The following is a 14,382-nucleotide window of genomic DNA, read 5'->3' as shown; positions in this document are numbered from 1 at the left end:
AGGGTAGAAAGGTGAGGTCAGCCAGGGCAGTTGGTATAGGGTCTGAAGTACCACAGCAGGCTGAGAGAACACCAGGCATCTTTGCCGTGGGTGGAGGTGGGAATATGAACAGAGCCTGCTGTGAGAATAACTCAGGAGGTTGGGGAAGCTGGTTCAGGAAGGTGAGACAGGAGGCAGCAAGAAGAGCTAGAGGCTTTGTAATAGTCCAGGTGAGAGGTGGCTGGGGCAAAGGCAGGTGGAGAGGGAGATGGCTCTGAGATCATCCAGAATGGGTGCCTTCTCCCTTCAGAAAGCTGGAGGTCAGTGGTCAGATGCTGGCGGTGCTGGGCCAGGCTAGGGGTCACTCCCAGAAGCTCATGCATGGTTAAATGTCCAAGTGGATTCCAGGGGAACTGTAACCTGAGAGCCCTGTATCTCACTGGCTGTGTTCCCTGCCTCTCTACCCTGCTAGGTGGGATCTCCTCAAAGGCAAAAGCCATGCCATAGTCCCCTTTGTTTCCCCAGTGCCCGGCGTGATGCCCGGCACATTGAGGACAATTAATAAATACTCGTTGAAGGAACGGAGAACACTGGCCTTGGAGTTCAAATCATATCAATGCACTTATTTGCTGAGTGATTTTTTGGGAAGTTTTTAACTCCTCTGAAACCCAGATTTCTCATTTATAAAATAGGGTTAACCAGCCAACTAATGCACAGACTTCTTTGGCAGTAACTTGTAAGAAAGTTCTTCGCAAACTGCAAAATACAATAACAATAATTAACAGCAGAATAAAACTATTAAGGCAAGGTAAGACAGGAGCATAAAGTGTTAATGTCATAGACTGATCAAAGCCAGAACTGCTGCCACATTGAGAGAAGATTTGTGGGTGAAACCCCCGTGAGGGTCCCACAGTTGGGCCTGACACTGATACATTAGGAAATACTTCTGAAGGAAGCATCCTGGCACTGCTATTGGCAGCCTCCCCTTCTCAGCCATCACTGAGTCAGCCACTCCTTATAGAAAGGAGTTTGCTCACTGGACCTTTCACCCCTTGATGTTTCAGAAACTGAAGCCCCACATCTTCACTGTGGGTGAACAGACCTACAGGAATGTCAAGAGCCTGATCGAACCGGTTAACCAGTCTATTGTTGTCAGTGGAGAGAGTGGTGCTGGAAAGGTAGGAGGCCTCCTCCCCACCCTGTCAGCTTCATGACCGGCTGGGTTTGCTGCCCAGTCGTTCCCAGATAGGTCGGCTCAAGCAGGAAGTCACTGCGCTTGGTGGACAAATACTGAACAGGAAGTCAAGAGACAGAGTTCTAGTCCAGGCTCTACCACTAGCTCTGATAGAACCCTGGGTAAGATAATTTTATCTCTGAGCCATCATTTTCTCGTTAAAAGTCACTCCAAGCTTTGATGCCATCGAAAACAAAAGCCAGCTGCTGGGGATTACAGCGTAGTGGTTAAGAGCACATCAGGAAAGGCACTTCTCTTCTGCAGACCTCACTTCTCTCACCTGCAAAACGATGGGAGGAGAGGACCAATACCCAACTCGTGGGACTGCTGTGAGGGTTACATGAGCCAATGTACGTAAAGCACTTGGTGGTATGCTTGGCACAGGGCAGTGCTCCTCCAGCAGTAACTGGGGTTATTTGTGGGAAAGGGTTTATTGGAGTAGTCCACCCTGTGCCCTCAGGGTTGCCCATGCTGGCAATGGTAGTGCATGGGGCCAGCTGTGAGGGCAGACAGAAGTTCCCAGCGTGGCCATGTGGCTCCTGGGTGGCAGAACCACGACAAGTGAGACAGAAGGTTGCATAAGGATGGGTCAGGGGAGGCTGCTGGCCCAGGCCTCGCCACCTTCTTGCCAAGCTTCACCCAGCTGCCCCGCTCTTTCCATGGTACTTTTACCTTCACAAGAATTTGGACCATGAACTCATTCTCCTGACACCTACGTGTGAGAGAATGGCTGAGCACTGAGCACCTGCTAGGCACTGAGGCGTGCCAGGGGGAGAAACAGATAAAAATGGAACATCCAGCTCTCAGGGCTCTTAGTCCACCGTGAAAGACAGACAAGGAAACAAACGAAGACAGTAAGTTGCAGGGGTAGGGGCTGGGACTCAGGTGAGGAGAGGATCTTTTGGAGAGCTATATCAAAGGGGCCCATGAAGCAGCTGACGCCCTGCTTCACTGACAAAGCCCACTGTCCCCCAGAATTGCTCAGGGGAGCTGAGGCTGGACCTGGCTCAACCCATGCAACCAGAGCTCAGTAACCCTTTCTCAAGGAGCTGCTGGGGCCATGGCCTTAGCATGGTATATTTTCAAAATTTAATTTATTTTTAAGTAAAAAAGATAGCTACATAGTTGAAAATCAAGGAATACCCGAAGGCCTATGAAGAAAAACAGCAACTGTGTTTTCTCTCTCTCAACCCTGTTTCCCCTCTCTGGAGACAGCTACTCTCACATTAGTGGTTTGAGTATTTATAGCCGTATTTTTAAGCCACATATGCATGTTGTTACTTTTTGATTTTTCAGATTTTTTTAGCTTCGTACTTTGATGGGGTCTTAGCCCTTATTTCCCTGCCTCCGTACTCCATATGTGATTATATCACGATTTCTAAATCAGTCAATATGTAGTATTTACATTATTATGACCATGTATGTTATGTATTATTCACAGAAGAGCCATGTAATATGATTATATTTCCTTTCTTGTAAAATTTGTATTTTCCCTGTACTTACTAATTGTCCCATTTTTTCACTTGCTTGATTTCTATATAACCAAAAGCAAACTCGCTGCTGTCTAGTGGATCCCAATGCTGTGACCCCATGTGTTTCTGAGTAGAACTATGTTCCAAAGGGTTTTCAATACAAAGAAAAAAGAGTATCCAAGAGCTATGGTACAGTGTTAGATGGTGTCCCAGAAATTGTAATTGGTGTCCCAGAAAGACAGTAAGCACAGATCTGAGAAGCTCAGAAAACACCAAGCAGGGTGAATACAAACAAAAACATACCTAGGTATGTCATAGTCACACTAGGCATCTAAGGGAGCAGATAAAAGGCCTATGTAAAAAAAAAAAAACCTGGAGCCCTGGTGGTGCAGTGATTAAGAGCTCAGCTGCTAACCAAAAGGTCAACAGTTTGAATCCACCAGCTGCTCCTTGGAAACCCTATGGGGCAGTTCTACTCTGTCCTATAGGGTTGCCATGAGTCAGAATTGACTCAAAGGATTTTTTTTGGGGGGGGGGGTTGGGTTTAAATCAGAGCCTTGTCATTTATTAATTGTGTGATCTTCAACAAATTTCCAAATTTTTCTATGCCTCAGTTTCATGATTTTAAAACTGGGTTGTATAGTTGGCACCTGCATCTATAAGGTTGGTGAGAAATGCACAGAAAGCCTCCGGAGCTCCGTGCCTGCCACAGAGTCAACAACCAGTGTTAGCTGTGAGGCCTCCGAGACACTGAGTAGCCAAGGTCAGGGGGCTTGCCGATGCTCTGTCCTAGCTCCCCATGTTTCATTCTTGTTTTAATTGAGGTGAAATTCACGTTACGTAAAATTAACCATTTTTAAGTGAAAAATTTAGTACTTACATAATGTTGTATCACCACATCTCTGTCTAGTTCAAAACATTTTCATCACCCCAAAAGGAAACCCCTTATCCATTAAGCACTTACTCCCCATTCCCTTTCCCCCATCACCCAGCCCCTGATGACCACTAATCTGCTCTCTGTCTCTGTGGAGTTACCTATTCTAGATATTTCACATAAATGGGATTATACAATTTGTGACCTTTGGTGTCTGGCTTCTTTCACTTAGCATAATATTTTTGAGGCTCATCCACACTGTAACATGTATCAGTGCTTCAAGACTTTGTATGACTATATAATATTCCATTGTATGTGTATATCACAATTTATTAATCCATTATCCTCTAATAGACATTTGGATTGTTTCCACCTTTTGGCTACTACATATACCACTGCTATGACCCCCTAAGTGCATCATCTGCAGCTGGGAGAAGCAGAGATGAGCATCCCCAAGTCACAAATGGGGAAGTGCCTTGCCCAAGGCCACAGACTTGCATTCATCATTCACCCATTTGGGCCGCAGTGTGCATGCGTGAGAGGAGAGCTCTGGTGGGCGCTGTTCCCTCAGCCAGGCTCAGAAGTGAGGGAACCTGGGCACGGCTCCCACAGAGCTGTTTCTGTTGCAGACGTGGACGTCTCGCTGCCTGATGAAGTTCTATGCTGTGGTGGCCTCCTCGTCCACATCCTGGGAAAGCCACCAGGTGGCAGAGAGGATCGAACAGCGGATCCTGAACTCCAACCCTGTCATGGAAGCTTTTGGTGAGCTTGGTGTTCTCTGCACAGCACCTCTGTCCCGTTTCTTCTGGGATCTGCCACCTTCCTGGGAGAAGTGTAGAACTTTGAGACCTTCTCTCTGGGGATTGGAGGATGCGTGTATGCCTCACGGCCTTGGACTCCTAACCTCCTCCCAGGTATCCCTTAGGACTTCCCTCCAGTACAGGGGCATCATTCTGTCATCTCCCCACTCCAGCTAGGCAGGTTGAGCGGTGGTGCTAAGAGGACCTCGTGGCACATCTGGTCTACATCCTATCCCTCCATCCAATTTCCTGAAGGTCCAAAGAGGAAGAGGGCTTGTCCTAGGATAGACAGTAACTAGTGTCCAGGCTGTGACCTGAGCCTAGATGTTGTGCCTTACTATCTGAGCCAATAGTGACAGCTTGCTTTCAACCCCTTCCCTTCAGAGAAGATGGTCCCTGACTGCCTAGGCTTGCTCATTCCAATTCCTTGCCAAGAAGTTCTTCTAACTCTCCCAAATGTCACCTGCTGAAGCTTGAGTGCCCATCTCCTTGTCCTGTCCACTGTGACCTGGAAATTAGCAAAGGTGACTTGAAGATAGGGAACCTGCAGCCACCTTGACCCACAGGAACTGTGTAAAGCTGGAGGAGCAGTGTTAACATAGGTGTGGTTTTTAGGGAACGCATGCACACTGAGGAATAACAACAGCAGTCGCTTTGGGAAGTTCATCCAGCTCCAGCTGAACGGGTAACAGCCGCTGCCTCCCTGGCTAATACTGGGCAAGGGCGGCATGGGAGGAAAGTGGCTGGGGTAGGGTCTGGCCTGGGCCACCCCTATGGGCAAAACCCCACTTCTCCTGGCATGTATATATATGGGATTCTTTATGATCAGTGAGCCCTGAGGGTAATCATTGGACCTGGAGAGCTGTAGCTGCTCTGACTGTAGCAGTTCTGGGGCAGTGTGCTTGTCGTGGCCTACGTGTTCCTCCCAGCTTCTAGCCTTGCTCAAGAACTTGGAGTTAAACTGCCACCTCTCTGGGCTGTGCCCTTGAGCTGAAGTTGAAGCTTCTGCTCCTGCCTTGGGATGGGACAGAGTGACAGACAGAGGCCTTGGCCCTTCCCACCTGAGCTGGGTACAGGGGAATGTCCCAGACCACCAGGGACCTGCTATTTAGCTAAGTGGAAGAGCTTGGCGGGGAGTTGCTGGGTTGCAGTCTGGCACAGAGTAAGTGCCTGATAAATGGCTTTGAAATGAACAAGCAATTAATGGACTCTGGTCTTCGCATGCCCAGGGCCCAGCAGATGACCGGAGCCGCAGTCCAGACCTACCTGCTAGAGAAAACTCGAGTGGCCTGCCAGACCTCCAGTGAGAGGAACTTCCACATCTTCTACCAGGTCTGCCAGGAGGGGTGCACAGCTGCCTAGCAGAGCAATGATGAGTCTGTGCCCCAAACATCTGCTTCCCCTACCCAGCTGGCCCCATGCTTCTGCCCCTCCCTCACCAGCCTTTCAGCAGTGCCACTGCTTATCCCTGCAGACCTGTGTGGCACCTTTGCCTCACGCTGGACCTTGATTCCTTATAGTTTTGACCTGGGTGTGAGTTTTGCTTCCTCTATCAGGCCAGAGGAGCCTTGGTGGCACAGTGGTTAAGAGCTCGGCTGCTAACCCGAAGGTCACAGTTCAAATCCACCAGCCACTCTTTGGAAACCATATGGGGCAATTCTACTCTGTCCTATAGCGTTGCTATGGGTCGGAATCGACTTGACAGCAGTGGGTTTGGTTTTGGGTTTATCAGACCAGAAGGTCCTTGAAACTGAAACTATGTCTCTAGGATGGGAGCTATGTCAACCTCATCAGACTAGGGGCTCCTAGAATGTCAGCTGTCTCCTCCAACAGAATCGAGGGCTTCTGTTAGACTAGGGGTTCCCCCAAGGCGTGGATAGTATGTCTCCCCTGCTTTTAGTCTGGGAGTATCCTTAGGGAACTGGTATGCCTCCCCAGTCAGAACTGGGGGCTCTGCAGGGTAGAGTGGTGCTTTCTCCTCGAGCTACAGGCTTCCCCAGGGTAGGGATTTCTGTTTTTTTGTTTTTTGGTTTTTTTTTTGCATCAGGCTGGGGACAACCAGAGCTCTGCCCTGGGCTCTCTACAGAGACCTTACAGCTTTGTGATATCACTGCCACTTCTCACTCCTCTCGTCCCAGCCCCAGGCTATGCAGGCCTGGGCTTCCCTGTACCCCTAGCTCAGCCCCCACCTGCCCTGCCCACAGATCTGCAAAGGAGCCAGTGCAGACGAGAGGCTGCAGTGGCACCTCCCCGAGGGAGCTGCCTTCTCCTGGCTGCCCAACCCAGAGTGGACTTTGGAAGGTAGGGGGCACCTCACCCACCACCCTGGGCTGTCCCAGCAGCACCCACCCATCCACACAGGGCCTGCCTTTTTCATCTCTTGCCACCCTACTGACCTTCTCTAACCCTGATATTGGGCTGTGACTTGGATTCTTTTTCAGAGGATTGTTTTGAGGTGACCAGAGAGGCCATGCTCCATTTGGGCATTGACACCCCTACCCAGAACAACATCTTTAAGGTCAGAAGAAAAGCCACACCACTTATATTTGCCAGAGGCCGTGGGGGCTCCTTCATAGGGCCCTTCCCTGGGCTTGTGACTTGGTCTTTCCCTGCTGATCGAACACTTTGGACCCTGCTGTGCAATCTCCAAGGAGTCAACCACCTTCTGTGCCACTGAGCCTGGAGACTGGGTGTCGGGGTGGACAGGGACACAGAGAAGAGCACAATGTTCCTCAGAGCTCAGGGCCTCCGGGAGGGCAGAGAGCAAGGTGCTTGGGTCAGTTATAAATACAACAGCCATAGCAGAGAAATAACACTACCTCATGTTTGTCTGGCATGTTAAATGTAAAAATCACATTCACTCGCTTTTATTTCAACAGTCCTATGTATGTGGAGATTATTGTTCCCATTTTACGCTTGAGAAAACCGGAGAAAGAAAATGACCTGCCCCAGGTTAGACACCCATCCATGATGCAAATAGAGTTTGTCCCAGACTTAGTAATTCCAAAGTCCCACTGTCTTTCTCTTGCCCCCCGCCCCCACCTCTCCCTCTCAGGATGTAGTGCTGGCCTAGGTGAACGGGGCCCCTCTCATCCCGACTAGTGGCCTCTTCTCCCATCTGCCTTTGCTGACAGGGCTGACTGCCCCCCACCTCCCACCACTCCCCCACACCAGAGCACAGGAAGGGGAAAGACAGGATAGGCTGGCAGCAGGGGTGAAGAAGCCACTGCAGGGAAACAGCAGTCCAGTGGAAGGTGGCCTCCAACTCCAGATGGGAGTTGCTCAGCAGGGAGGGTGCCACACCTGGCGTAGGCACCGCCAGGCAGAGCTCAACCAGAAGGACAGCACGTAGGGACAAGCCCAGGCTGAGGGGACACCACTAGGAGTCCCCAGGCAGGAGTGCTGGTTTGAGGGTGGCATGCTCCTCTGCCTCAGCCACACTGCCCTCTGGGCATAGCAGTTTTCTGTCAGTGAGGGGGGTTGTGGCCAGAAGGCCAAGAGCATTTGTGGAGGGGTCCTCCCTGGGTGCTCTCCTGGCATCAGATCTAAGCCTTCCAGAGTTGCTGGGCCTGGGTTCTCCTTTCTGCAGCCCCTGCGGGGCTTGTCCGTGTGACTCTGGTCCACAAGTAACAGAGGAGCGGTGTTCCTACTTACCCAGTCTTCCTGGACAGGGAGCCAGAGGGACAGACGGTAGGCGGAGGCATCTGAAGTCAGACTGCTTGGGTTCCAATCCTGCTTTACCCTGTACCAACTGTGTGGCCTTGGGCTTGTGATTTTTCCTCTCCTATAATGAGCATCATCACAGCACACACCTCGTAGGATTGTTGAAAAGATTAATTGAGATGATTCATGCACCTTGCTTACACTGTGCCTGGCAGAGACATTTAAAAAAAAAGAGACATTTAGTAGGTGAGCAATAATTGGGAACTACTGTAATTATTCTGTATCATGACGATATTCAGGAGAGAGCCAGCCCCCACCCCCAGGCTAGGCTCCAGTCCTTGATGTGCCCGCTTCATGCCCTCTCCTGTCCCTTGCCCCTCTTTTCCCCCTCAGGTCCTAGCCGGGCTGCTGCACCTCGGCAACATGCAGTTTGCTGACTCGGAGGATGAAGCCCAGCCCTGCCAGCTGATGGACTGTGCCAAATGTGAGGGGCAGGCTGGGACCTCCCAGGAAATCAACCAACATTCATGGGGTTGGGTGGGAGCCTTGTTGTTGTTAATTGCTATCAAGTCGATTCCAACTAAATTTTGAATCTGATGCCTTCAATTAAACCACCAAAATTAAATCTTGGGGTCTGTCCTAGATAATTTGCTCCTTGCTTCATCTCTGGTGAGGGAGACCATTTCATCCCCATTTTACAAATGAGAAAATGAGAGTCAGAGAGTTTATAACAAGATTTGTCTTACACGTGGTAGTGTGGACTAGGACATAGAAGTGCCAGGTTCCAATCCTGGCTCTGCCCCTTGAGGGGACCTTCACTGAGGCCCCTCACCCATCAGAACCTAGGTGTCCCTGTCCAGCCAGGCGAGTCCTGGTTCCACTGTGGTGACTTCACAGTGCCTCATGGAGGGGACTGTTTAGATGGAGGGTGATCTGCCTAAGGAGGACCCGCCCCTCCCAGGGTCTGTCAAGACGTTGGCCTCGCTGCTACGGCTCCCAGGGGACACGCTGCTGGAGACACTGCGGATCAGAACCATTAAGGCAGGCAGGCAGCAGCAGGTGTTCCGGAAGCCCTGCTCCCGAGCTGAGTGTGACACCCGCAGGGACTGTCTGGCCAAACTGGTCTACGCAAGGTGAGCAGATCCTCTGGGCCCAGCACTGTCCTGCCCTATGCTCCCCTTAAATCCTCTCCCCATCTGGGGTCAGACCAACCGCCATCAGGCAGGGTGGGGGAGGCCAGATAAAGCAGACCCAGTTCCTCTACCTGTTCCTCAGACCTCAGGGGGTAGGGCAGGGGGAGGCTCCCAGGTTTTTCATGAGGCAGGGCCCTTACCCTCTATTCCTGAGTACTCTAAGTGGGCAAGTTGCCACATTCCTGGCCTAGATTCAGCTCTAATTACAGTACAGAAGGCTGCCTTGACTTTGGCAATAAGTGATGAAAGCCTACCTGGCACGCCAGTGGCAAGGCAAGCTCCAGACCCTTAGATGAATAGGATCCCCCATCTCTGTGTACCCTTGTCTTTCTTAAGGACTTATGTACTCTCCTAGGGTAGGGCTAGATGCTCCGCTTGTAGTCTTGGGCAATACATTATGCAGTAAGTGGGAGCTCAGAACATGGTGGAGGTGGAGGAGTCCTGGCCTTTTCCTGGTGGGTTTACATGGGCATCTCTACCCTCCAACCATGTGGTATTTAGGCCACAGCTTCACAAACACTAAAACCACAGGCCTGAGCCCCTTAAGGCTGGTTTCTCACCCTGGGTTCTGAGGAGGGTTTTAGGGACCCAGAGTCCTCTGAAATTATGAAACAGAACATACATACGTACATGTGCATGTGGGAATTTGGGAACCCTTTTGGGACACAGTTCGCCCCGCCTCCACTTTTAAGGACCTCTCAAAGAACCAAGAGTCTGAGAAGCACCTCTGAGGGAACAAAATTCTCTGGGTTGAAAATGGCCCAGGGCAGCTGGGCCCAGACTAGTCCATTTCAGCAAGAGATTCGGTTCCCACCGCTTTCAAGCTAATTTCACATCAGAATTTCAGGTCAAAGATTTTTAACAGCCTTTGCCTCCACATTGCTGAAAAATGAATGGATAAACTGTGATAATCACAGAGTGAGCCTCTGACCAAGACATTTTCCACACGATAACATCAGTCGGGTCATTGCATCACTAGGTTTTGAGGTTTTTTTTAGTACCTGTAATGAGTATTTGAAGCTTCTATTGCAAAAAGAGAAATTTGAAATCTACCTGAATTGAAAAAAGCTGCAGAGTAATTAAGAAAAATTGTAAAGAAGGAATTCCTTAATAGTGTTGTACATGTCCTTACATTGTATAGTAACCGCCTCATCTTCTCTGGGATGGGGGTGGCTCCAGAGTGGAAGGTGTTATTGTTGATCTCAGGTGACTTGGGCCCACTTGTGTGGGACTAAGTTGGAGGCCAGTGGCAAGGCCTTGGGCTCTGGGCCCCACTGGTGGAGTTTTGCAGGGGAGCCTGGTAAACTCAGTTCTTTACGAACCCAGGCCTGCCCACCAGCCCCTTCCAGTCAAGACCCCAGCTGGGTGTCAGGCTGTGTGACCCACTCCCTGTCTAGCCTGAGGGTTCTAGGCACTCCCACGCTCAGTCTTGCTGGAAGAACAGACCAGGTTTGTGTGTCCCTGGGAACATGCACAGTGATAGCCTGCAGGTGCAGGAGCTTAGGACAGATGGACAGGAAACAGGAAGGAGAGGGCTTAGCCCCTGATATGTCAGGCTCAGAATGCAGGGCCCTCCAGGGTGTGGTACTCTGACTGCTGAAGAATTTTGCCACACCTCAGGCTCATCAGAGTCCACTCTTCCTCCCCCAACAGGCTGTTTGACTGGCTGGTATCTGTAATCAACAGCAGCATCTGTGCAGACCCCAACGCGTGGACCACTTTCATAGGTAGCTGGGCTCACCCTGCCGGGAGCACTCCTTCAAAGAACAATAAAGCCGTGGACTGAGGGCCTGGAATCCTGGGTCCACTGTAACTCTGGACAACTCCTTTCCCTTCTCTGTGCCCAAGTCTCCTCATCTCTTCACCATTGGGCAAGGAAAATGCTGTTCTCTGCAGCGCCCCCATCTGACCTGTCCATAGCTCTCTGGCTAACTCACTTGGTGCCTTGCCTATCTCAGAAGAGCAGTGGGGGATGAATGAGCTAGACTAGAAAGAACTTGGGGGACATGATTGAGGTCAAAATCATTGAGACCTAGGTGGGATTGTCAAGTGAGAGAAGTATAACTCAAAGGCACCAGGGAAGTTTGCACATTGAATGGCGGAATTCTAGGCAGCAACATCGCAGGAGAGACCAGGGCCTCCAGGGTGGATTTGACATAGAAAATGTTCCCTGGGACCTGGTTCCCTCACAGGAGGGGCCTAGAGGGGCCAGAGGATTCAGATTCAAAAGTGGGCTGGGTGCCCTGGGCTGCGCCTCACACCTCATTTGACTTCTCTCCCATTTCTGGGTTCTGAGGGGGCATGGGGTGAAATGGAGACAGCCCTGAGTATGTGTGGGATGGGAGGGGGTGTATTACTCAGCCCACTGCTGAGTGTTGTGCTTATTCCATCTTATCTCCATGACGCTTTGGCAGCAGCTTAGCTCAGAGGCTCTGGGCTCCTATAGTCCCCCACCGCCACCTGCTCCCTGCAGTGGCCCCACAGGTTCTCCCCGTCCTCACAGGCCTGCTGGATGTGTATGGATTTGAGTCATTTCCCAACAACAGTCTGGAGCAGTTGTGCATCAACTACGCCAATGAGAAGCTACAACAACATTTTGTGGCTCACTTCCTAAGGGCTCAGCAGGTGAGGGGTGGGGTAGGGTGGGGTGGCCCTTCTCCTAGGTTCTCTGACCTCTTCCTGACTCTGGCCCCATCCCAGGATCTGAGTAGCAGCCATTTCTTTCTTCTTTGATGCTGTTCTGGAATATACTGTGGTACTGAGACCAGCCATGGACCAGCCTCTTTGGGCCAAAGACCACAGCTGCATCCTGACCTTCCTACCTTTGCCCTCTAGGAAGAATATGCAGTTGAGGGCCTGGAGTGGTCATTTGTCAACTACCAGGACAACCAGAGCTGTTTGGATCTCATCGAGGGGAGCCCCATCAGCATCTGCTCCCTCTTAAATGAGGTGAGGAGGGTCAGCTAGATGACTGTCTCATGCCTAGTCTGGGCTTCTGTCTCCCCCTCTGCCAAATGGGTTTGCTAGTCCCTAGTTCCCAGCCTACGGTGATGCCGGGGGGGACAGTTGTGACAACTCCGCTGCCATGGGGGCTGCAGGGTGGGACTGCGAGGGTTGTGGTGAGACACTCTCATTTTTGTGGCTGACTACTACTGCTGTCCCGCACAGGAGTGCCGCCTTAATCGGCCAAGCAGCGCAGCCCAGCTTCAGACACGCATTGAGAGTGTCCTGGCAGGCAGGCCCTGCCTGGGCCAGAACAAGCTCAGCCGGGAGCCCAGTTTCATCGTGGTGCACTATGCAGGGCCAGTGTGCTACCACACTGCCGGCCTGGTGGAGAAGAACAAGGTGAGCGCTATACCATGGCTGCGGGATCCTGGGTGAGATGAGAGGCTGAGAGTTTCCCATCATGTGTCCATTCCCTCCTGAACATCCTCCCAGAATTCAGATCACTATCTTGGGCTCACCTGCCTGAGTTCTCGGCTAGTCCAGGCCTGACCCACCTTTATACATGACTCCTGTTAGACTGGGTCTCTGGCAGTTCAGTGGACCTACTCTTCCCTTAGACTCAGGCCCTGCTGTTCCCTGGAAGGCCTGTCTTCTGGGGTTGAGGTGGGCCGGATGACCTGCCTGTGGACAGCCTGAGGTAGCAGCTCCACCTGTACTCACCTGCTGCCCTTTCCCTCTCCCAATAGGACCCTGTCCCCCCTGAGCTGACCAGACTCCTACAGCAATCCCAGGATCCCCTGCTCAAGGTGCTGTTTCCTACTAATCCCAAAGAGAATTCCCAGGAGGAGTCTTCTGGCCAGAGCAGGGCCCCTGTGTTGACCGTGGTATCCAAGTTCAAGGTGGGTCTGGTGGTGTTGACCTGAGGTCCTTATGCTCACTTACCAGTCTTACAAATGTTTTTGGAGCATCTCCCAGGATTGCTGCTGTTTGCTGGGGAACGGTGGTGAGCCAAGTAGGCATGGTCCCAGTCCGCGTGGAGCGTCTAGTCCAGTGTAGCGGCAGAGACCTGAAACAGACAGACAGACTATTGGGTATAACTGGTCTGATGGAAGCCCAGGGGCGTGTGGGTCACACAGTAGAGGCCTCCCACCCACTGTTGATAGGTGGTCATGGGAGAGCAAGAGTTGCATGGGCCTCTGTGATCTGCCTATTCCCAGCTCTCCAGCTTCCTGCTCAAACTCTGCCCTCGGCCCAGAGTGGATTTGTTGCTTCCTCCAACCTCTGGTGCTTTCTGCTATCTCTCAGCCCTTGCACAGACTGCTCCACCTCTCTCACTGTCCCCTCAGCTCTACCCTCACTCCCACCATCCACACTCATATTCCTTCTCATCCCTCACATCTCAGCTCTATTATCACCTCCTTAAGGACACACCCTGAGAAATGCAGGTATGATAATTAACACTTTTCTGTCCCAGCCTCAGGCACCCCAACTGAGGGCATCCATTCAGCATCTGTGTGGCCCGTTGGACACTGAGCTCTGAGGCAGCAGCCGACCCTGGCACCCCCTCCAGCATGTAGAAGGGGCTTAATGCTAGTAGCTCTTCCCTAAATGAATGGCGGGGGAGAGATTTTTCTCTTCTAGGCAGATTGCTCTCGGAAGGAGGGTAATGGGGGAGGAGGCTGAGACCAGATGCAGGGAAACCAATCAGAAGAAGGGTCCCTGGAGGCAGAGGTGAGAAGCAGTCGGAAGTTAGGAGCAGAGTGTGCTTTGGCCATGGTCAGTGCAAGCCCACCATAGTGATCCCCAGAGCATGTGAGGATTCTGCCTTGGGGCTGGGAGGGCCAGAGGAGGTATTTGATCTAACCACTAAGCAGGGCCCAGCTGATGGCCCAGGCAGCCCCAGTCCCTGCCTGACCCAAGTCTCTCCCCAATGCAGGCCTCCCTGGAACAGCTCCTGCAGGTCCTGCAGAGCACCACACCCCACTACATTCGCTGCATCAAGCCCAACAGCCATGGCCAGGCACAGACCTTCATCAGGGAGGAGGTAAGTAACCCTGGGCCAAAGCTGATTTGCACACATGCCATCTGACTAAGGCCCTGGGGGGATGAATAGCAGGACCATCGTTACAATGGAGTGACTAGAGGGGTTCTCTCAGGCTGGGCCTGAACCTGAGGAGGGCTTGTCTCACCTGCTCTGGCAGGGCAGTCATGGATGGTGGTG

At 51.7% G+C, this 14,382-nt stretch overlaps 1 protein-coding gene and 1 long non-coding RNA gene across 2 annotated transcripts in view; one reads left to right on the top strand and one right to left on the bottom strand.

The window, feature by feature from the left end:
- Positions 1-14,382, top strand: part of MYO19 (myosin XIX) — a 33,366-nt gene that overhangs the window by 9,518 nt on the left and 9,466 nt on the right. Inside the window, exons 5-18 of the mRNA XM_010594269.3 lie at positions 1,044-1,157; positions 4,189-4,321; positions 4,975-5,044; positions 5,589-5,691; positions 6,564-6,660; positions 6,801-6,877; positions 8,416-8,506; positions 8,984-9,155; positions 10,869-10,942; positions 11,719-11,840; positions 12,051-12,164; positions 12,384-12,560; positions 12,908-13,060; positions 14,098-14,205. Coding sequence (XP_010592571.2) covers positions 1,044-1,157; positions 4,189-4,321; positions 4,975-5,044; positions 5,589-5,691; positions 6,564-6,660; positions 6,801-6,877; positions 8,416-8,506; positions 8,984-9,155; positions 10,869-10,942; positions 11,719-11,840; positions 12,051-12,164; positions 12,384-12,560; positions 12,908-13,060; positions 14,098-14,205 — 1,605 coding nt within the window. The remainder of the gene's footprint in view (positions 1-1,043; positions 1,158-4,188; positions 4,322-4,974; positions 5,045-5,588; positions 5,692-6,563; positions 6,661-6,800; positions 6,878-8,415; positions 8,507-8,983; positions 9,156-10,868; positions 10,943-11,718; positions 11,841-12,050; positions 12,165-12,383; positions 12,561-12,907; positions 13,061-14,097; positions 14,206-14,382) is intronic.
- LOC111751765 (uncharacterized) lies at positions 4,273-8,381 on the bottom strand. Its single transcript, XR_002786838.2, has 3 exons — positions 8,014-8,381; positions 5,626-5,713; positions 4,273-4,382 (listed from the first exon to the last, which is right to left on the bottom strand). It is a non-coding gene; the product is annotated as an uncharacterized LOC111751765 (long non-coding RNA).

This window comes from Loxodonta africana, chromosome 18 (genome assembly GCF_030014295.1).
Source record: "Loxodonta africana isolate mLoxAfr1 chromosome 18, mLoxAfr1.hap2, whole genome shotgun sequence".
Lineage (NCBI taxonomy): Eukaryota > Metazoa > Chordata > Mammalia > Proboscidea > Elephantidae > Loxodonta > Loxodonta africana.
The sequence above is the reverse complement of the archived record's forward strand: the minus strand, read 5'-3'. Positions and strand labels throughout refer to the sequence as shown.